Below are 22,827 nucleotides of genomic sequence, written 5' to 3'. Positions count from 1 at the left end.
CCAATGAATTCACCACTTTCCAAATGTGCTGCTATCCCATCTTTAATAACTGACTCCAGAATTTTCGCCACCACTGATGTTAGACTAACTGGTCTGTAATTCCCCATTTTCTCTCTCCCTCCCTTTTTAAAAAATGGGGTTACATTAGCTACCCTCCAGTCCTCAGGAACTACTCCAGAAGAGTTTTGAAAAAATATCACTAATGCATCCGCTATTTCTGTGGCTACTTCCTCAAGTACTCTGGGATGCAACTTATCTGGCCCTGGGGATTTATTGGCCTTTAATCCTTTCAATTTACCTAACACCACTTCCCGGCTAACCTGGCTTTCACTCAGTTCCTCCATCTCATTTAACCCCCGGTCCCTTGCTATTTCCAGCAGATTATTTATGTCTTCGTTAGTGAAGACAGAACTAAAGTAGTTATTCAATTGGTCTGCCATGTCCTTGTTCCCCATGATCAATTTGTCTGTTTCTGACTGCAAGGGACCTACATTTGTTTTAACTAATCTTTTTCTCTTCACATATCTATAAAAACTTTTGCAGTCATTTTTTATATTCCCTGCCAGTTTTCTTTCATAATCTATTTTCCCTTTCCTAATTAAGCCTTTTGTCCTCCTCTGATGGACTCTGAATTTCTCCCAGTCCTCTGGTTGGCTGTTTTTTCTGGCTAATTTGTACACTTCATCTTTTGTTTTGATACTATCCCTTATTTCCCTTGTTATCCATGGATATACTACCTTCCCTGGTTTATTCTTTTGCCAAACGGGGATGAACAATTGTTGTAGTTCATCCATGCAGTTTTCCATTGCATATCCACCGTCAACCCTTTAAGAATCAATTCCCAGCAATCATCTGGCTCTTGAACATTCCACAACACAAACCACTACCGTGTAGCGGCACGTGCTGGTGCGAACCAGTGTCGAACCCTGCGATCGGAAGCCGCGCGCACGTGACTCTGGGAGGGGTCAGGTTTTTGCTCGGTTTCTGGGCTCAGCCCGCCAGTCGATCGACGACCATCGTTGTGGTCAGTTGTGTATTAAAACCTGTGATATCAGAGAACCTCGATTCAGAATAAATCTTGTTTCGAACAACTGATTTTTGTGTCTAATCCACCAAAACCTCAACAATTTTGATTTGCTGTGGAATTTGGTTTTGGTAGTACTACGGATTTCAGTTTTGCACTATTATCATTTCCTGATATTACTGATTATTAATTGATTACATTATTGATTCTTGGATATTTATTTGAGTATTTTGGTGCAAATGGAGAGTTAAGTTGCAGCAAGTAAGAATTTCATTGTTCTGTTGCCGTGCATATGGCAAGAGTCAAGTCAAACATTTTTGACTTGACTTGTTGCTTTTGTTTGCACAACAATCTTCGTACCATTCTGTGTAGGAAGGAACTGCAGGTGTCGGTTTATACCGAAGATAAACACAAAGTGCTGGGGTAGCTCGGCAGATCGGGCAGTATCTCTGGAGACAAAGGATGGGTGACGTTTGGGTGTGAAGAAGGGTCTCGACACGAAACGCCCACCATCATTTCCCCCCTGACCCCCTGAGTTCCGCCAGCACGTTGTGTCCACCTTTGCACCCTTCTACTGTTGTTATTTGTATTTATGATCACTGTAAATTCATAATTTACTCTACAAGCTTCATGTGAACAAGGAATTTAATTGCACCTTGGTGTACATGGCAATAAACTAATCGGTATTCGTATGATTGGTTACTGGATATATTTTTCTTTATCGGTCATTGTAACAACTTTTTTTTTAAAACCATCCTGATGTGTTCTGCAAGCGATGCAAATCCCAGTTAAAATGTTGCGGATGTTAAAATGCAATATGAGAACTTTGTATCATTAATAACTACAACTTTTTTGTTTTGTTTCTGGAGTTGCCAGTAAACATTGCTTATTAGCATTCGGCGAGTAAAGAAAATGGGCACAAATATAAATAGGTCAACCAGCCTCGGTCAGCCTGGGGAGGGAGGTGTTGCAGATTACAGAGGCTGGCAATCTCAGCCTCACTTGATGGTGAAATTACACAACATGGCGGGCATTAGATAACAGGCAAGAGAGGGGAGACTGCTCGGTGCGTGTACAATGTGCCCATTCATTCCTATGCTGCTACCACGGTAAACACAGCCCCGCGGAGAGTGACCCCGGAGAGTCTTCAGTTCTTGGCATGACCGCATTAAAGCCTGGATTTGTCCAGGGGAGCTGTCACCTGCCCCTTCAGCCCCGCACGAAGAGACAATTCCAGCGGAATCAGCGTTGTCACACACACAACACACACACACACTCAGGGGCAGTGCACAATGGAAACGCTACACCGGGATGAAAAATTGCTGCAGCGCGCTGAGCGTAGATTAGATACAGGGGCGAGCTGGAGCTGGAGCTGGAGCCAAATTGTTGGCAGATGCAGAGGCAGAGGCAGGGATGGTGGATGGGGCGCAGTGCAGCCGACTGATGTGACCATCGGTGAAACCATCGGCAGCAACAGCAGCAGCAACAGCAGCAGCAGCAGCCGCCGGGGACTCCGCTGGCACAGTTGCAAAAAGAAAAAAAAAAACCTAAACACATCGCTGCTGCCCACAGCCACTGGAGCGCGTTAGCAAGGAAGGGGCGGGAGGGTTGGAGACGGAGTCTTGCAGCGAATCTGCCGCCGCTCTCTCTCGCTTTGCACATGTCTCTCCGTGGCAGGAGCTGTGCCGGGCGGTCTCGGTGCAGAGGACAACCCGCGGTGGCTGGGACAGCCGTGTGAAGCGAGCGGACAAGCTGCACCGACGATGCCAGCCGCCTGTTGCAGCTCCAACCCCCTTGACATCGCGCGGAAGCTGCTGTGAAGAAGGGTCTCCACCCGAAACCTCAGCCGTTCCTTCTCTCCAGAGATGCTGCCTGGCCCGCTGAGTTACTCCAGCTTGTTCGGTCTAAACCACCATCTGCAGTTCCTTCCTACACACACTACTATTCCTTGAGCTTTGGTAACTTTTTGCCCCTCCCTGCCTGCCCCTGTCTGCAACCTGGCGCGGAGGTCTTCAGACAGACCTGTGTGTGTTTGTGTGTGTCAGCTACTCTCTCTCCCCCATCCCGGAGCGCAGGAGAAGCAGAGTTGAACTAAACCCCGGGACGTGGTGTGTATGTGCATACAGACACATACACACAGAGACTCTCTAAAGAGACTCCAACCCGCCTCATGTCCTGGAGAGGAATTCACCCGGGACAACTATAGCTGGGAGAAAACCGTCCCTCCTATCAAAGTTTGTGCTCAAGATTCCAGCAGATGCGGTCTCTTTGTGTGTCTCTCACGTTAAGAACCAGTTCGACTCAACGCCCCTTTAAATTGCCGAGCAAACGCGGAATCCCGCCCCGTTGAACTTTGTGTCGGAGGTTGGGGCCAAAGATACTAGAGGAGCTTCTACGATCTTTGATTGGGACTGGGACTGGGACGTTAGACCATGCTGACTGCTGAGCTGCACTTTCTCCGCCTGCTGAGTCGCTACCTTACCATGTCCCTGTTGCTTATATTTCAGGTGAGTTGACCTCGGTCACCGTGCATTCCCGAGGACAGACTGTATTTAACGTTGGTTGCACGCCTTGTGTTTATTGTGCTGTGTCCGTTTGGTTCCCCTGCGCCCCTTGTTTAACGCGAGTGTCTTTGCCAGCTATCTCAGGGCGAGTTCCAGAAGTCAGTGTTGGACACCGGGACTGCCAGCTGCCGAGAGATATGTTCGTGCCGACCTCCCCCTTTACCCCCGCCGCCTCCGCCCCCTCCACCGCCCAGGCAAGCGGGCTCTCCAAGTAAGTAGACACGCTTGCCTCAACGTGCATGACTATCTGTAGAGTGAGTGTACGCGTGTGTGTATGAGATAGAGATAGAGAACCCTACACTCTCCAAGCAATGAGGACAGCTGGCTAGGGTGAACCGCCACCTCCTCCCCTCCTTCCTGTTAATCCATCCCGAGTGAGGTCAGGAGTTTATTATCACCCCGCAGTCAAAGTAAATGCTGAATGTGACCGCATTCTCTCGCAATTTGCCACTTCCTGTGAAAAAGCCCAGGAGACCTTTTGGAACGAGTCTCGTGTCTGTCGACTTGCTGTTGAGGCTGTTCCACATCCACACCACAGATCATTTCCACTGGTCAACAATAACAAAAAGGCAGCTTTTTGAGCAAAGCTTTCTGTGCGGGGAGATTAAAACAATTCACCACGCAGAGAGTTAACCGAACACAGTGTGATGTTAAATTTTGCAGAACAGGAGACAGTTTTTATGTTTTCAGAACTTCCAGCTTTTTGGAAAGTTGGGGAAAGTAAACAACAAAAAGAGGACCTTGTTCACAGTTTGCATTTATCCTTCTATTTTTTTTTCAAAACATTCAAAGCAGGGACTTCACAAGCTAAACATTTGTGCTGCGAATATTTTAATATAGGAACCATCTTCGCCACAGGGTGGTGAATCTGTGGAATTCCTTGCCACAGAAGGCTGTAGAGGCCAAGTCAGCGGGTATATTTAAGGCAGAGATAGATAAATTATTGTTTATTTCAGGGTGACAGATTATTGGGAGAAGGCAGGAGAATGGGGTTAGGAGGGAGAGATAGATCAGCCATGATTGTACTGGAGGACAGAGGATCTAAGGGGGTCGAGGAATTGAAATACATTTTCATTAGGCGAGAAATGGTATTGGGTAGGCTAAAAGGAATGAAGGATGATAAATCCCCAGGGCCTGATGGACTGTATCCCAGGGTCCTCAGGGAGGTGGCTCTAGAAATAGTGAACGCATTGGTGATCATTTTCCAATGTTCAATAGATTCAGGATCAGTTCCTGTGGATTGGAGGATAGCTAATGTTATCCCACTTTTCAAGAAAGGAGCGAGAGAGAAAACGGGGAATTACAGACCAGTTAGCCTGACTTCGGTGGTGGGAAAGATGCTGGAGTCAATTATTAAAGAGGTAATAATGTGGCATTTGGATAGCTGTAAAAGGATTAGTCCAAGTCAGCATGGATTTATGAAAGGAAAATCATGCTTGACTAATCTGGAATTTTTTGAGAATGTGACAAGTAAAATGGATGAAGGGGAGCCAGTGGATGTAGTGTATCTAGACTTTCAGAAAACCTTTTATAAGGTCCCGCACGGGAGACTGGTGACTAAAATTAGAGCACATGGTGTTGGAGGTAAGGTGTTGACATGGATAGAAAATTGGTTGGCAGACAGGAAGCAAAGAGTAGGAGTGAACGGGTCCTTTTCAGAATGGCAGGCAGTGGCGAGTGGAGTGCCGCAAGGCTTGGTGTTGGGGCCGTAACTGTTTACCATATATATTAATGATTTGGAAGAGGGAATTAGGAGCAACACTAGCAAGTTTGCGGATGACACAAAGCTGGGTGGCAGAGTGAGCTGTGAAGAGGATGTTAGGAGGTTGCAGGGTGACCTGGACAGGTTGAGTGAGTGGGCAGATGCTTGGCAGATGCAGTATAATATAGGTAAATGTGAGGTTATCCACTTTGGCAGCAAAAACAAGGGGGCAGATTATTATCTCAATGGGGTTAGGTTGGGTAAGGGGGAGTTACAACGAGACCTGGGTGTCCTTGTACACCGGTCAATGAAAGTTGGCATGCAGGTACAGCAAGCAGTGAAGAAAGCTAATGGAATGTTGACCTTCATTACAAGAGGATTTCAGTATAGGAGTAAAGAGGTTCTTCTGCAGTTGTATAGGGCTCTGGTAAGACCGCATCTGGAGTATTGCGTACAGTTTTGGTCTCCTAATTTGAGGAAGGACATCCTTGTGATTGAGGCAGTGCAGCGTAGGTTCACGAGATTGATCCCTGGGATGGCGGGACTGTCATATGAGGAAAGATTGAAAAGGCTAGGCATGTATTTACTGGAGTTTAGAAGGATGAGGGGGATTCTTATAAAACATATAAAATTATAAAAGGACTGGACAAGCTAGATGCAGGAAAAATGTTCCCAATGTTGGGCGAGTCCAGAACCAGGGGCCACAGTCTTTGAATAAAGGGGAGGTCACTGAGGTGAGAAAAAACGTTTTCACCCAGAGAGTTGTAAATTTGTGGAATTCCCTTCCACAGAGGGCAGTGGAGGCCAAATCACTGGATGGATTTAAGAGAGAGTTAGATAGAGCTCTAGGGGCTAGTGGAGTCAAGGGATATGAGGAGGTCAGGCACGGGTTATTGATTGGGGACGATCAGCCATGATCGCAATGAATGGCGCTGCTGGCTCGAAGGGCCTCCTGCACCTCATTTTCTATATTGAATCGCGGAGTGGACTTGATGGGCCGAATGTCCTAATTCTGATCCTATCACTTATAACCTTGCCTCATTTGCCCATTATGATCTTCAAATTGACCATGCCAGACTGTACATCAGTGATAATATCTAAAATATCCTTTAATATATTTGTTGTACAATTCAAAATTTTTATGGAATATTTTTTTCATTTTTGCTTCACTGTATTTCATCGAGTTTTACTGCAAATAGTACCTATGAAGGATGGAGCAACCATTTATTGTGATCAAAATAAAAGTCAGTAAATGTTTTATGATTCTTCAAGTGAATGTCTAAAAGGATTAATAGCAAGAGACTGAGCAAATGGTCTCATTGTATCAGGACGTATGTCCCTCATAACCCGAAGGCTTCCCTTACCACCAGTGAATTCCTACATTTTAATTCTATTTGCCTGTAATAATTTTTGGCAGTTATCAGCGATCTTCCGCATTCTGAGATTTATTATGTACACAATGCAAGGCCAAGCTTTGCGAGTGGTGAACTGCAAGCTGTCGGTGAAAGTTAGCCTCCGGCATCTGACGACACTAACAATAGATCAAGTTAATGCATGGCCAGACCAAACTGTCTCATTGTAATCAGGAGATTATGCAACTTCAGCCTAATATCAGGTGGTGGGTGGTAGTTGGTAATATTATTTTTCTGATAATGTGGCAGTAAAGGAAATGTAGCAGATATTTTGAAACAAACACTGGATTCGATATTCGCAGGATTAACTAAAATAAACATAGAAACATAGAAAACATAGAAATTAGGTGCAGGAGTAGGCCATTCGGCCCTTCGAGCCTGCACCGCCATTCAATATGATCATGGCTGATCATCCAACTCAGTATCCTGTACCTGCCTTCTCTCCATACCCCCTGATCCCCTTAGCCACAAGGGCCACATCTAACTCCCTCTTAAATATAGCCAATGAACTGGCCTCAACTACCCTCTGTGGCAGAGAGTTCCAGAGATTCACCACTCTCTGTGTGAAAAAAGTTCTTCTCATCTCGGTTTTAAAGGATTTCCCCCTTATCCTTAAGCTGTGACCCCTTGTCCTGGACTTCCCTAACATCGGGAACAATCTTCCTGCATCTAGCCTGTCCAACCCCTTAAGAATTTTGTAGGTTTCTATAAGATCCCCTCATAATGTCTTTCAACAGACAAGAGGTGCAGGAGTAGGCGATTCGACCCTTCAAGCCAGCATTCAATGTGATCATGGCTGATCATCCACAATCAGTACCCCATTCCTGCCTTATCCCCATATCCCTTGACTCCGCTATCTTTAAGAGCCCTATCTAGCTCTCTCTTGAAAGTTACCAGATAACCGGCCTCCACCGCCCTCTGAGAATTCTACAGACTCACAACTCTCTGTGTGAAAAAGTGTTTCCTCATCTCCATTCTAAGTGGCTTACCCCTTATTCTTAAACTGTGGCCCCTGGTTCTGGACTCCCCCAACATCGGGACCATGTTTCCTGCCTCTAACGTGTCCAAACCCTTAACAATCTTATATGTTTCAATAAGATACTCTCTCATCCTTCTAAATTCCAGAGTGTACAAGCCCAGCCGCTCCATTCTCTCAGCATATGACAGTCCCGCCATCCCGGGAATTAACCTTGTGAACCTACGCTGCACTCCCTCAATAACAAGAATGTCCTTCTTCAAATTTGGAGACCAAAACTGCACACAATACTCCAGGTGTGGTCTCACTGGGGCTCTGTACAACTGCAGCAGGACCTCTTGCTCCTGTACTCAACTCTTCTTGTTATAAAGGCCAACATGCCATCCGCTTACTTCACTGTCTGCTGTACCTGCATGCTTACTTTCATAGACTGATGAACAAGGACCCCCAGATCCTGTTGTACTTCCATGCAGTTGTGAGTCTGTGGAATTCTCTGCCTCAGACGGCGGTGGAGGCCGGTATTCTGGTAACTTTCAAGAGAGAGCTAGATAGGTCTCTAGAAGATAGTGAAGTCGGGGTATATGGGGAGAAGGCAGGAACGGGGTTCTGATGATCACATTGAATGGCGGTGCTGGCTTGAAGGGCCGAATGGCCTACCCCTGCACAAATTGTCTATTGTCTGCCCAGTCACCCAACCTGTCCAAGTCACCCTGCATTCTCATAGCATCCTCCTCACAGTTCACACTGCCACCCAGCTTTGTGTCATCTGCAAATTTGCTCGTGTTTCTTTGAATCCCTTCATCTAAATCATTATGTATATTGTAAGTAGCTGTGGTCCCAGCACCGAGCCTTGTGGTACCCCACTAGTCACTGCCTTCCATTCTGAAAGGGACCCGTTAATCCCTACTCTTTGTTTCCTGTCTGCCAACCAATGTTCTATCCATGTCAGCATTCTACCCCCCCAATACCATGTGCTCTAATTTTGCCCACTAATCTCCTATGCGGGACCTTATTAAAGGCTTTCTGAAAGTCCAGGTACACTACATCCACTGGCTCTCCCTTGTCCATTTTCCTAGTCACATCCTCAAAAAATTCCAGAAGATTAGCCAAGCATGATTTCCCCTTCGTAAATCCACGCTGACTCGGACCGATCCTGTTACTGCTATCCAAATGTGCCGCAAATTCATCTTTCCCACCACCGATGTCAGGCTAACTGGTCTATAATTCCCTGTTTTCTCTCTCCCGCCTTTCTTAAAAAGTGGGATAATATTAGCTACCCTCCAATCCACAGGAACTGATCCTGAATCTATAGAACATTGGAAAATGATCTCCTGGCCAGTTTCTTTTGTGTTTTGTAAAAGGTTGTACTCATTAGTGTTGGAAAACAAAATGATGCTCTGTAACATGTTGTGAACGAGTTTGGAAGGTCCACATTATTCTTCTACAATGAACCGTGCACTCGGCAGCCCTATTGCAATTGCAAAGGACTATGTCATTTTTGCATTATTTTTATCGACCATTATTGCAGAGATATTGTGTAACAACAACATGACCTCAGCAGGCTGCTTCCCTTGTTTATTTGACATAAGGCTTTTAGAAATACAATCTATTAACTCTTGTGTGAAGCTATTCGACGCTCGTATATACTACATTGACTTGAAATGCAAACCAAAGGGAGAAAATTATTTTCATTCCTGTAATCATGATACATTTGTAGAGAACCTAACAGATATATTCAGTCAAAAAATGTTATTCCTTTACACTTCAAAAGGTGTCTTTCTTTAATTGGGTATTTTAACTAATATTTAAGCATTACGAAAGATTTGGAAACATAGATGACCTTACTGGTGAAAGTTTGTGGAGCTTGCAAGTTTGTGGATGCTTTTACAGAGTTGACGTGGAAAAGTTTTTCCCACTGAGAGTAGGGAAGATTCAAACAAGGGGACATGACTTGAAAATTAAGGGACTGAAGTTTAGGGGTAACATGAGGGGGAACTTCTTTACTCAGAGAGTGGTGGCTGTGTGGAATGACCTTCCAGTGAAGGTGGTGGAGGCAGGTTTGTTTTTATCATTTAAAAATAAATTGGATAGTTATATGGACGGGAAAGGAATGGAGGGTTATGGTCTGAGTGCAGGTATATGGGACTAGGGAGAATACGTGTTCGGCACGGACTAGAAGGGTCGAGATGGCCTGTTTCCGTGCTGTAATTGTTATATTATATGGTTAACCTTTGAGATGCTTACAGTAAGTGATTATGATCAAAATAAAGAGAATGAGATGTGAGGTCCATCTCGGAAGGTTGGATACACGATTATAGATTTTGCAATAAGCTTTTCATGGCTGTTGGATTAGATGTGTTTTAATCTTTACATTTTATTGTGAATTGTGAAAATATGGCCAGCTGTTAATAGTAAAAAATGGGTGTGTATACATTCCTATGAAGGGGCAAGGTCCATGTTGAAGTCAACCTCATCTTGTTGAGCCACATTTTATCTTTGCTACTGAAGGAAGCCCGTTGTCCGTTTCTGATGACATAGCACTCTCGCCCTCTCCTCCCTCAATCTGGATCAAGTATATTTCATTTGTTATTCATGACGTATTATGATGTGGATTCTGGCTAGCTGATCAAGTGAGCTATATATGTCCAGACATACTCTCTCTCATCCTTTTCTACGGCTATTTAGCTTAATGTTCCCATTGAAGGATATTAACATTCTTTGCATGTAGATTCTGCAAATTAACTTTGCTGATGTGGTAAACCAAATCTCTTCAATATCTATTCCACAGCTAATGTCCTCGCTTTCTTCCTGTTTCAAGATCTATTTATGGAGCTTTTACTGTGCCTTAATTCTTGCTATATTTGATTCTGCAATTAGTTTTCCTTCTATTGAATGCAGCAAGATGCTTGTACTGATTTCATTATTGCTTGGTGAGGCAGTGGGAAGTTCAATGGAGCAGTTTAGTTTAATTTGGAGATGCAGTGCGGAAACAGGCCCTTCGGCCCATCGAGTCGGCGCTGACCAGCGATCCCCGCACACAAACACTATCCTATACACACCAAGGGACAATTATCCCAAGCCAATTAACCTACAAACCTGTACATCGTTGGAGTGTGGGAGGAAACTGGAGATCCCGGGGAATACCCACGCAGGTCATGGGGAGAACATACAAACTCTGTACAGACAGCACCCATAGTCAGGATCGAACCCAGATCTCTGGTGCTGTAAGGCAGCAACTCTACCACTGCACCACCGTGAAAATGAACAATGTCCACAATCTAAAATCTCAACTGGATCCCACTTTATAGGAAGGACATGATTGCACTGGGAGAGAGTGCAGAGGGAATTCACTGGGATGTTTTATGGGATGGAGCATTTCATTCTTGAGAGGAGGCTGAGGGGTAACTTGATATAGATAGGATGGATAGAAAAAAACATTCTCCCCAGAAAAGGGGATTACAATAGACTAAAGTCTGTTTGATGCTTTGATGAAGTTGACTAAAGTCTATTGTAAGAATTTAGAGATACAGCGCGGAAACAGGTCCTTCGGCCTGCCGAATCTTCCCTAACCAGCAATCCCTGTACACTAACATTACCCTACACTAAGGGACTATTTACAATTTCACTGACACCAATTAACCTACAACCCTATACGTCGTTGGACTGTGCGAGGAAACTGGAGCACCCAGAGAAAACCCACGCGGTCACTGGGAGAACAGACAAACTCTGTACAGACGGTGCCCCTCGTCATGATCAGACTCATAGAGGGAAACAGAGTTACTCTATATTTGTTCCTTTATTTAATATGAAGCTGAAATCAGACATGCCCAGAAGAGGAGAGTTCCATTCCACCCAGTCAAAATAGATTTTCTACACACAGTGGCGCGGCTGGTAGATCTGCTACATCATAGTGCTAGAGAACCAGGTTAAATTCTGATCTTGGGTACTGTCTTAGTGGAGTTTTCACATTCTCCCTGATACCACGTGGGTTTCCTCTGTGTGCTCCATATCGCCCCCCCCCCCCCCCCCCATCCAAAAGACTTGTGGGTTAATTGGCCTCTGTTAATTACCCCAAGTGTGTCGGAGGTGGGAAAGTGGGATAACATTGAACTTGTGTGGACGGGTGATCATTAGTCAGTGTGGACGAGGTGGGCCGAAGGGCCTGTTTCCATGCTGTATCTCCAAAACTAAACATCTTGGAAAATTACTGGGGTTGATGCTCATCTTTGCAACTCTAGTATATTTGATGCTTTGATGAAGTTGTCAGAATTGTATCTTCCTCATAAACACCTGTGGAAATTAATTATATTAACTACTTCCTGCGGAAATCTTAAAAAAAAAAATATATATATATCTACTTACTAGGATATTACCTAACATGTACATTCAGATGTTTTACTTAATTAATCTCCCAGCCTAATTTACACTGTCATGTGCTACAGTATACCGTCGTGCATGTATGTATCTGCTCGACACCAAGTTTCAATATATGAGTTATTGATGTGTAATTATCAGTCTGCAGAAAAATACCATAGTTTGTTTGGATTGATGTTGATGACCTGTAAAATGTTAGAATTAATAATGCGTTATTATAGATTCAGATTCAGAGTGGTGTTTTGCCATATACACCAGCAGTGCAGTAAAATTCTTCAATTGTATACAGTGCAAAGAGAAGTCAAAGTCAAAGTAACTTTATTGTCAATTCAATTATGCAACAGTAGTTACACATAGGATCGAAATTACGTTTCCCCATACTCCAAATGTGCAAGTAATATTAAAAACTCAGACAGACAACATATCAATAAAAATAGACAATAGACATACATTATTTAAAATATTAAAATATTCACAGTATGCCAAAATGTAGCAAAGCCTTTGAGGTGTTTTAAATAGGGTGCAACCTGTTTACATTAATAATACACATTCAACAACGAATGCAACAAAAATGCACAACAGCAGAATGATGAGGTATTAGTGTGCAATCTTGTAGGAACTCAATGTTCCCAAATGGCCTATCACATGTCCATCATGACAGCAGTGCTTGAAAAACAAATATTATGGTCAATGCTACTTTATCATCCCATATATGGTGATTTTTTTTCCTTTTGCATTCAGTTCAGTGAGGTATTAATATACTTTAGATTAAGTGCTAAGGGTATAGAAATTGTCCACTGAGACAGTATACAAGAGTCACCAGGTTTTGGCACCGTTTTCAAGTTACCTTTATGTGCCCTAAAGGCCCGTTGTCCTGGCAGCGTTGCAGGGTTGGCCTGACAAAGCAAAGTTATAGGTGTCATCCACCACTTTGTGCCACTGCAGGCCGCATCCAGTCCACTAGAGTATCTTTGGTCCACACACCTAGGGTTAGGGTTTGGTCTCTTGGAGCAGCACCCAATCCTGCCGTCTGGAGCGCGTGACGTCATTTGAAGATGGACACAAAATGCATGAGTAACTCAGCGGGACCGGCAGCATCTCTGGAGCGAAGCAATGGGTGATGTTTCGTGTCGAGACTTCTTCTTCAGTCTGAAAGAAGGGTCTCGACCCAAAACCTCAACCATTCCTTCTCTCCAGAGATGCTGTCGGTCCCGCTGAGTTACTCCTGCATTTTGTGTCCATCTTCAATTTTCTTGGCCCCGCTCTGGGAGTAGAAGTGGGGGCGGATCCGGACCACAATGGCCGTGAGCCCCAGGCCGAGTTCGGCGATTGTTTCCCTGCTTCTGCTGCTGTTGGAGGTGAGACGTTGCGTTGACCCAGGGTCTTGGGCCTGTCCCACTTTGGCCGTCAGTTACGTGACAGGCCGCTGGCATGCAAAGATTTCATCCGCTACAAAAATTATACCCTTTAATAAAATCTGACAATGTGCACTTTAACCATGTGTGATTTTTTTTTTCTATTACAAATCGCACATTGTGAAGTACAGAGGCAAATACATAAATGATGGATCTTTGTCCCAAACATTATGGAGGGCACTGTAGAACATCCAGAGTAGTGAAGTCCATGTGGTTCGGTAGGATCGTGGTAGCACAGAGAAGAGAGCATAGATGACTGCGATCATCGTCCCCATATTTCCACTTTACATTGAATAAACATCACAAGGAGTGCAGTCTGCGAGCATTGACTATGAGAGCATTGACTCATTGTTCTGAAAAAGAGTCAATAATCATCCACATTTCAATTTTAAAAAGTGGAGTTCAGAATTAATGTGTTCTGCGGTAGGCTTTTGGTACATGGTAATAATTCCTGCAAGATTCGGATGAGTCTCAAGCAGCACTTATTATTGAATGTACTCGAGCTTGAAGCTGAATTTAAACCAGCAATCACTTCAAACCCTTGAAGCTGATTTTTCCCTTGTTTCCACTGAGTGACACCAGATGATGCTGCCATTTCTTATCAGAATTTAAAAGGTTGCCGTGTCAGATTTGATGAGCCAATGTCCAAACTCTTCACTCTGATCTTGTTCCATTGTGTTTGTTTGACATTAACCAGGACTGAAGCTCCGACGGACTCCTCAATAATTTTAGGGTGGCGCAGCGATAGAATTGCTGCCTCGCAGTGCCAGAGACCCGGGTTCCATACTGACTATGGGCGCTGTCTGTACAGAGTTTGTACGTTCTCCCCGTGACCGCGTGGGCTTTCTCCCACATCCCAAAGACGAGCAGGTTTGTAGGTTTATTGACGACTGTAAATTCTCTCTGGTGTCTCGGATAGAACTAGTGTACAGGTGATCGTGGTCGGTGTGGATTCAATGGGCCGAAGGGACTGTTTCCACACTGTGTCTCTAAACTAAACTAAATGAAGGAAATGTTTTTTTCCCCCACTCACTAAAGAGAAGTACCTGCTTAAGGAGGTACATGCCATATAACAAAGTCCTGTAATGGGAGGTTCACATTATGTTGAACTCAATAATAATCTCTTATCCCGCCAGTGGTTCAACATGCTAGGGATCCATAAGGTACAATTAGTGTTTAAGAGGGAACTGCAGATGCTGGAGAATCGAAGGTTACACAAAAAAGCTGGAGAAACTCAGCGGGTGCAGCAGCATCTATGGAGCGAAGGAAATAGGCAACGTTTCGGGTCGAAACGTTGCCTATTTCCTTCGCTCCATAGATGCTGCTGCACCCGCTGAGGTACAATTAGTGTGCAGTTTGTTCCAGTTCTGGCGCTCAAAGCTGAGCTTGCTCAGTTTTGGAGCAGTTGAAGGGAAGAGGGCAATCTATTGGAATCTATTGCCTTCCCATAGTCAATGTGTTAAAATAACACTGCAGAATGAGATGCCCGGCAGCACAGAGGAGGTGAACTGTGATCCTCACGGAGCAAGACTTCCCCATGATCATGTGATGTACAGTTTCAGCTCCAAACCTCAGTATTTCATGTCAAGTCACGTTTTTGTCATCAGTACAATTGAAAACTCACGGTCTTTTTTTTTCGGGGTAGAGGATTTTCAAAAGGAAGAGGGCACATACTTGGAGGGAAGAGATTTAAGTGGAACCTTGAGCATCTATTTTAATCAGAAGGGAGTCTAAATGTGGAATGAGTTGTCTGAGGAAGTGCTTGTTTGAGTTAAATTCCATCTGCCGTTCCAATGCGTATTTTATACCAGTTGATCTAAATTCTGTTGAAGCGTTAGATAACTTCCTTCACTGTTCACCACTGTGGCAATTTCGCATTAATCTGCAAACATACTGCTTTTGCCATCTATAATCTCATTTGAATCGTCGGTATAATTTATCCTGACTTTCTGTAGGTGCTGAAATTATCCATTTGAGCCCCCCCCGACCTGTATTCACCTATCATGCCAGACTTTGTCAGGCCTCCATCTCTCTTCCAGTTTTCTGCTACTCCCAGTGTGAAGATGGGTCCCAACGCAAAATTGCGCTTATCCATGTTCTCCCGAGATGCTAGCTGACCTGCTGTTCCAGCACTTCATGTCTTTTTTATCCATTTGTACTACTGCTGTGTTGGACATGAAATTCAGCAGAGATTTCCTAACATTTACATTGAGAAATAGGCTCATGTCCTGCACCAGATCACGCCTGACTCGGGATCTGAACCTGAACCTCGCTAGCAATTGGAGGCTGAGGGGTGATTGGACAGTAGATAAAGCAAAGTGGATGATGAATTCTCTTTCCCCCCCCCCCCAAAAAAGTAACAATTATTTCTTCATATTCTTGTTTAGGCTAGTTTAAAAAAAATTGGTCCACTTTTACGAGTTCTTAAACACCAGCAGCTGTTTAAGGGCAGGGCTTTCAACTTCGTGTCCATCAACCAGTTGCTGAACATTTTGTAGAGCATCTAATGCTAACCCTTCAGCGGCCGAACTTGCGGGCCGGTATCTCAGCCCCCTGACCGCTGTTGGTCTGGCAAAATGGATAATCCAGAAAGGTGAAGACAGACACAAAATGCTGGAGTAACTCAGTTTGTCAGGCAGCATCTCTGGAGGAATGGAATGGGTGACGTTTCTTGGTCGAGACCCTTCTTCATACTGAGTCAGAGGAGAGGAAGACAGAGATATGGAAGGGTGAGGTGTGAAAACGGCAGATCAAAGCAGACGATGATCAAGGAATGTAAAATGGTTCATTGTATGCCTCAATGCCACCTATCTCCCCCCCCCCCCCCCCAGCTAACAATCAGAAATATGAATCAGCAGGACAGTGAAACTAGTTTAAGAACTAGGGTGGGAGAGGGACGGAGAGAGAGGGAGAGTAAAAGTTACTTGAAGTTAGAGAAATCAATATTCATACCGCTGTGTTGTAAGCTGTCCAAGCGAAATATGAGGTGCTGTTCCTCCAATTTACGTTGGGGCTCCAGAAATGCTCTTGAACCAAGGGGGATGGAAAATCAGTGGTGGACCTGTATACTGTATATATAATATTTTTGGAATAAAAAAAGTTGTTGATGATCCAGTTGTCAGGACTGTCTTATGAAGAAAGACTGGATAGACTTGGTTTATACTCTCTAGAATTTAGGAGATTGAGAGGGGATCTTATAGAAACTTACAAAATTCTTAAGGGGTTGGACAGGCTAGATGCAGGAAGATTGCTCCCGATGTTGGGGAAGTCCAGGACAAGGGTCACAGCTTAAGGATAAGGGGGAAATCCTTTAAAACCGAGATGAGAAGAACTTTTTTCACACAGAGAGTGGTGAATCTCTGGAACTCTCTGCCACAGAGGGTAGTTGAGGCCAGTTCATTGGCTATATTTAAGAGGGAGTTAGATGTGGCCCTTGTGGCTAAGGGGATCAGGGGGTATGGAGAGAAGGCAGGTACGGGATACTGAGTTGGATGATCAGCCATGATCATATTGAATGGCGGTGCAGGTTCGAAGGGCCGAATGGCCTACTCCTGCACCTAATTTCTATGTTTCTATGTTTCTATACTGACGCTAAAGTATAGCCAGGTGATGAACAGAGAGATATTAAGTGTGTGTGCATATTCATGGTGACAAATAAGATTATGGATTTTGAGAAGGAAAATAGAGAAAACAAATGTAATTAGGATGAAGAATTGAAGAATCCATTGGCACTCGTGCAAGACCTTGAAGGATACGGATGTGGACACGGGATTTGTGAAAATAGGCCAAAAAAAACATTGTGGGCTCAAGGGGCCACTCCTGTGTTGTACAACTTGAACTCTATAAATTAATAGCAGAAAACAGTAAATACAGGAGAGTGGAGTTTGCAGGTTCTCCTTGTGAGCTTGTGGATTTCAATGCTCATTTTTCCTTCCACAACCCAAAGACATGCAGGTTTGTAGATTGATTAGACACACAGGATTGTCCCTAATGTACAGGGAGTGAATGAGAAAGTGGAATAATGTAGAAATAGTGTGAATGAGTGACTGATGGTCAGCATGGACTCGGTGGGCTGAAGGGCCTGTTTCCATGCTGTATCTCTAAAACTAAAACAGAATTACTACGAGAAAATGGACAGAATGATGAATTGTTTTTGTAAGCCAAAACAAATTTTGAATTTTTAAAAAAATCTATGTTAATACTTCAAGCAGTTAAAATTTATAGACGTAAACAGGGGAAAGGATATAGTTTATGTTGGCTTTTATGATTTAAAGACATTTGCAGGGGTCTAGGTCTTGAAGAAAGACTGTTATGTGGCCGAATTAAAATTATAGGTACAGGAAATAAGAAATCTTTCTTCAGAATGAAGGCAATATTCGCAACGATATGAAAGGAAGGGGGTTTTGATAAGGTAATTAATCACTTATTGCAAAGTTTCAAGTCAGTGAGCTGTAACACAGCTAATAATGTCTGATGATGAAGACCAGTTAATTTGACAAAGTAAGGTATTCCAACCGTGTAGAATGCTGATGAGGCTACATTTGGGATATGCCAAGAGTTACCAAGGACTGGGGTTGCTTTCTATTTTTGGGCCATTTAAACGTTGTAACCTTTAACACTCATGTCCAGTCAGAACTCTCACAAAAGAAACTAGCTGGTGATCAAAACAGCATTGGTGATCTTTATAAAGAAACCAAATTTAGGAAGTGCAACCAATATAATTCCTGATAGACCTTCTTTCTGATAGGTATTACGGATGGGTCAGAAAGTGGAGTTCGGGGATGGCTCCAGGCTTGGTTTGAATGGAGATAAAATGCCACACTTGTTATTGAGAAGAATTAGATGCCAAGATTTTTTTTGTCAATGCTGTATCCTTAATGTAACTTTCGTCCAATATACTTGGTGTGCTGGTAATAACTGTGAGGGTGTCTTTCTTCTATTCGGTTGCAAAATGTACATCACGGCCAAACAAATTAGCACTGCAGCTAAGAGTTCATGGAGGTCATTCTTGTTGTACATTTTACTTCGGAGTCACGTGAGTGACTACGTGAAGATCCCGCTTGTGCGCATGCGCGTTATACCGTCGTTCGCATGGCGAAGCACCGGACTGGCAGGCACGAGCTCCTGCCAGCGGTACGGGTAAACTAAAAGGTAAGTTTACTATTCCTCACCTGGTTTTGATCCCGTGCGGGAACCTCTTTTTACAGAGGTTTCCTGTCGGTGGTTCGCGAAGCCGACGAGGGAACCAGCTACGGGCTGTGGGGTGACCCCGGTTCCGACCGCGGAAGCGGGTAGCTGGAGAATTGGGTTCGTGATTTTTAATCACTGACGACACGGTCAGTGACTTCCAAACGCTGGGGAAATATCCCAGTTGGGTGGCACTGCAGCACAGTGGTAGAGTTGCTGCCTTGCAGTGCCAGAGACCCAGGTACAATCCTATGTACAGGATTTTTACGTTCTCAGAGGACAACGTGGGTTGCATCTGGATGCTCCGTTTAAGAACAGTTAGCCCTATTGCCGGGACCGGTAATATATACAGATGCTGGGGTTCCCGGGGAAGGGAAATCCAGCAGCAATGCGGCTCCCAGACCGCAGTGGTCCCCAAGATATGGGATATAACTAACCAGACCGGTCAGCATTAGTCCTGGGAGGGTTCCTCTCCGGTAAGGTATAACAATTTGGAGGTTGGCCAGGATGGAGGTCCTAATGGTGAGGATGCTCCATCTAGATGCACTAGGGAGTTGTGTCAGCGTGGGCCTATGGGCGAGCCCGCACCAGCAGCACCATGGGACAGGGCTGCTTGATATAGGTGCCTAGTCTATGGCAGCGCCGGCCTATGGGAGAGCCCGCACCAGCAGCACCTTGGGACAGGGCTGCTTAATGCCTCTCTTGTTTGGAGGAGGGAGCATGCCGGGTCAGTATAAATCTGACGCCAAGTTTGAGAGTAGAGCTGTGGTGCTTACCCAAGGGATGAAGGGCATGTGTCAGAAGTACCATTCCTGGCAGCAAGGTTTGCCATCCCAACACAATGCAGTGAACACTGCTCAGGGGGACATTCGAGACAGCTGCTGAATCTGCTATTCAGGTAAGACCTATTCAACAGGGACAACCTGGAGGACGAAGCACAATCAGGGCCAACAACGAGCAAAGCTTCATCGTTTCGGCGACAACGCACCCCACGTCTTCATCGACAGTAAGCGGTTCACTGAAGCTGGTGGCAGCATGAAAGCTGGCCAGAGGCTCCACGCACTCTGCTAGTTCTACTCTACAACTAAGGACCACTTACAAGTTGGTAAGATTTACACTTGGTTGCACAATACACAAATGATTAAGACATAATCATCTCCTTAGGGGCATCTAACCATGTAAAACTGGACAATACTAGCATTCCAAGCAGGTTGGAATTGGGCCAGAAATGTGTTTTGAGGCAGGCTCATTATTTTGGCCAGGATTGCCTTCGAAACAGTCTTTCTAAAATGCGCAGAGTTGTTTTTCAAGGCAGGTCCAGAATTGGGGCCGGAATTGTGTTTTGGCCAGGATTGTCTTGCAAGACAGGGGATCGAAAATTTGGCCAGAGTTGTCGTTTAAGGCAGGCACAAAATGATGACAGGCGTGGCCTGGACCTTATGAAAGATGGCTGATTAACAACAGATTTTCATAGGGTGTTCCCATTTACAGGGATCATCGGAGATATTTGGAGGAGGCAATTGCTATTGATGAGGCAATAATATCAGTAGGATGACAATAAGCTAATTTTGCTAAAATCCACAGTGTCAGTCTCAAACTATATTTAAGAAATTGGGCTCTTCTATACAGTTAAAAGTCAGTTGTTACCAAATAGACTTGTTGGTCATTGGGATTTACCCTTAACTATTAATTGGCCTATGACGCTGCCCTGGGCAACAGATTGCAGTTAATAGAAACCTGTAACAGCCTTGTGGTTAGAATCAGCCTCTACTCATTAAGACTAATTGGCAATATAATAGCTGTGATTCAGCTGTGCAAGTGGGAGAATTGATACCATGCTAAATGGCAAACTCTAAAGTGCCATGTAGGTCATTGTTAATACACCGATGCTATTACTAGCTGAAGCTGCCAAAGTCACTATGATGGACAGACAGTATTCAGCATTGTTCCAGCAGTTGGTCAGTAAATATTGCAGTTATATTGCAAAATAATGCTAATGGCCTAACGTGGGAAATTGCGAAGGTCATCTCCAGTTTGGAGGTGGGGGAGATTTGCATGAATGACCAATTCTTCAGTTATTGGTATCAACTATTTGTAGACCCTACGTGCATTCTATGGGTTAAAGAGTGACTGAGCGAATATGCATAATCTGCATGCTCAACTTCAGGTTGATACATTATGATGGTGGCATATGTTGGTCACATGGGTGGAATCAAGTAAAAGTATCCTGTAATGGTTTTACCTAATCTCATTTGCCACTGGAGGGAGTATCATCAAGTACAGATCAATGACAACACAGAATAGGTGGTGGACCACACAGTATTTATGAATTTCTGGTTCAATGGAACACCGTATATCGATATGTTGCTGTCATGCTTATCCATAGGTTGCAAAAATATGTGGCATAACAGTGGCGAAAGATACATTCTCGCTACAAGGAGGAGGAATGGTCTTTTTATATCTTCCTCCATTTAGCCTCCTCAGTCGGGTCTTCAAATAAAGACATCAGGATCCCGCTTTAGGTTTTTCCTACTGTCTGATTGGCCTATGCCGCTCAAATTCCCGATTTGTCGGGAATAATAAGTCAACCTTATATGGTCACTCTAAACGTAAAGTTTGCTGGTTCAGGCTGTGGCTCGCGGAAATCAGCCCTTGCATGGTAAAATCAATTTATGTTCTGCAGTTTCTGAATAGACTGCCCAACGGCTTGAGTTGGCACACTTATCCTTGTATGGGTTCACTCCAGAGTGCTGAGATAGCACCAAAAAAGGGAAAAACAGTGCATTTCTTTTTCAGGAGATGGGAAGTGTTATTTAATGCTAATGTTCCATTTAAAACGGTACAGATTACTGACATCTTGGAGTTCATTTTAAATGGTCGTTTGACAATAATTGAGCTATAGGGCCATTAACTGTGCCAACGTGTTTCCCATCATATTTACTGCAGCAAACGGGACCCACTGTCGGATTCACCCCGGATATCGAGTTTGTAAAGGATATTTTTAACACAAGTTCTCCCAGGACAAGTACAATGCAGTATATGATATTGACATTGTGTGAACACTATTTCACAAGGGGGCTCCAGTTACATCCTTAGTTTTGGCCGGCTCTCATAAGGTGGTTATCCTACTGGCGCTGGTTTAGCGCAACAGGTTCATTTGCTACATATTGCGAAGGGACAGGATGATTACATCTGTAAATAATATATAATATTTTATGTTTATAATTACTTAAGGGGTGTCAGGTCTCAAAATAGTTCAAGGCATACCCAGGGACCTTTGACTATGTGAGGGCACACATATACAACTATACGTCAAGGTCACCAAGAGCCTTCAATGCTTGTTAGTACACAAAAAACGTTATAAAACGTATCCGGTCAAACGATTTCCAAGGATAAAAAACGGGGTTGATCTATGCAGTAGATACTGTTTCCAGATCTCACTGCACCAGGGCTGCTACAACATCAGCAGCAAGGGTTATTGACGTTCCGCTGGATCACATCCTAACGGCTGCAGCATGGTCATACGAACGTTTCCAAACATTTTATAATAACCCATTGCCAGACCAAGGGTATTTGTCAACTCTATTTTCAATATTATTTATAGTTCCACCCAGAGTAGAGGTGTTGCTATTATTATTACTTCATTTAACAGCATCAGCATGTTTTAAATCTATGTCATGACTGTATGCATTATGAATGTTTTTCCCCCTCATCTGTCAATGAAGCAGTTGTGGTTGTGTAGACTCGTTTCTCACGGCATGAAATCACAGAGCTTTGAAATTTTCAGGTAGTCACTCACATGACTCCGAAGTAAAATAGTAAGATTAAACGAGAACTTACCAGTTTGAAGTTTGATCTTTATTTTATGAGGAATTACGTTGGTGAGTACGTGCCCTCCACTCCCAACCCTCTCTCACAAAGGTCATCTGGTAGTTTCAGGTTTCTGATCTTACTATGATACTTCAGTCACTGTTATTCTGTGATTTCACACCGCTGCTTTGAATATTGACGCGCATGCGCACGAGCGGGGTCTTCATGTACTCACCAACGTAACTCCTCATAAAATAAAGATCAAACTTCAAACCGGTAAGTTCTCATTTAATCTTACTATTATAGTTGACACAATCAGTGACTTCACTTGTAAAATGGAATAATAAAGTGGGTTACATAAAT

General features: G+C 44.0%; 1 protein-coding gene across 3 annotated transcripts in view; it reads left to right on the top strand.

Moving 5' to 3' along the window:
- Nucleotides 1–1,806: 1,806 nt before the first annotated feature.
- The window catches only part of prima1 (proline rich membrane anchor 1), a 121,280-nt gene continuing 100,259 nt past the window's right edge, over nucleotides 1,807–22,827 (top strand). For 2 of the 3 annotated variants that reach the window (XM_055640081.1, XM_055640080.1), the window contains exons 1-2: nucleotides 1,807–3,531; nucleotides 3,664–3,799. In XM_055640081.1, the coding sequence (XP_055496056.1) occupies nucleotides 3,457–3,531; nucleotides 3,664–3,799 (211 nt within the window). In that variant the 5' untranslated portion in view covers nucleotides 1,807–3,456. The remainder of the gene's footprint in view (nucleotides 3,532–3,663; nucleotides 3,800–22,827) is intronic. The other variant, XR_008723969.1, reaches the window with a different exon arrangement.

The sequence above is a fragment of the Leucoraja erinacea genome, chromosome 9 (genome assembly GCF_028641065.1).
Source record: "Leucoraja erinacea ecotype New England chromosome 9, Leri_hhj_1, whole genome shotgun sequence".
In the NCBI taxonomy this organism is placed as follows: Eukaryota; Metazoa; Chordata; class Chondrichthyes; order Rajiformes; family Rajidae; genus Leucoraja; species Leucoraja erinaceus.
This window is presented reverse-complemented; position numbering and strand designations above follow the sequence as displayed.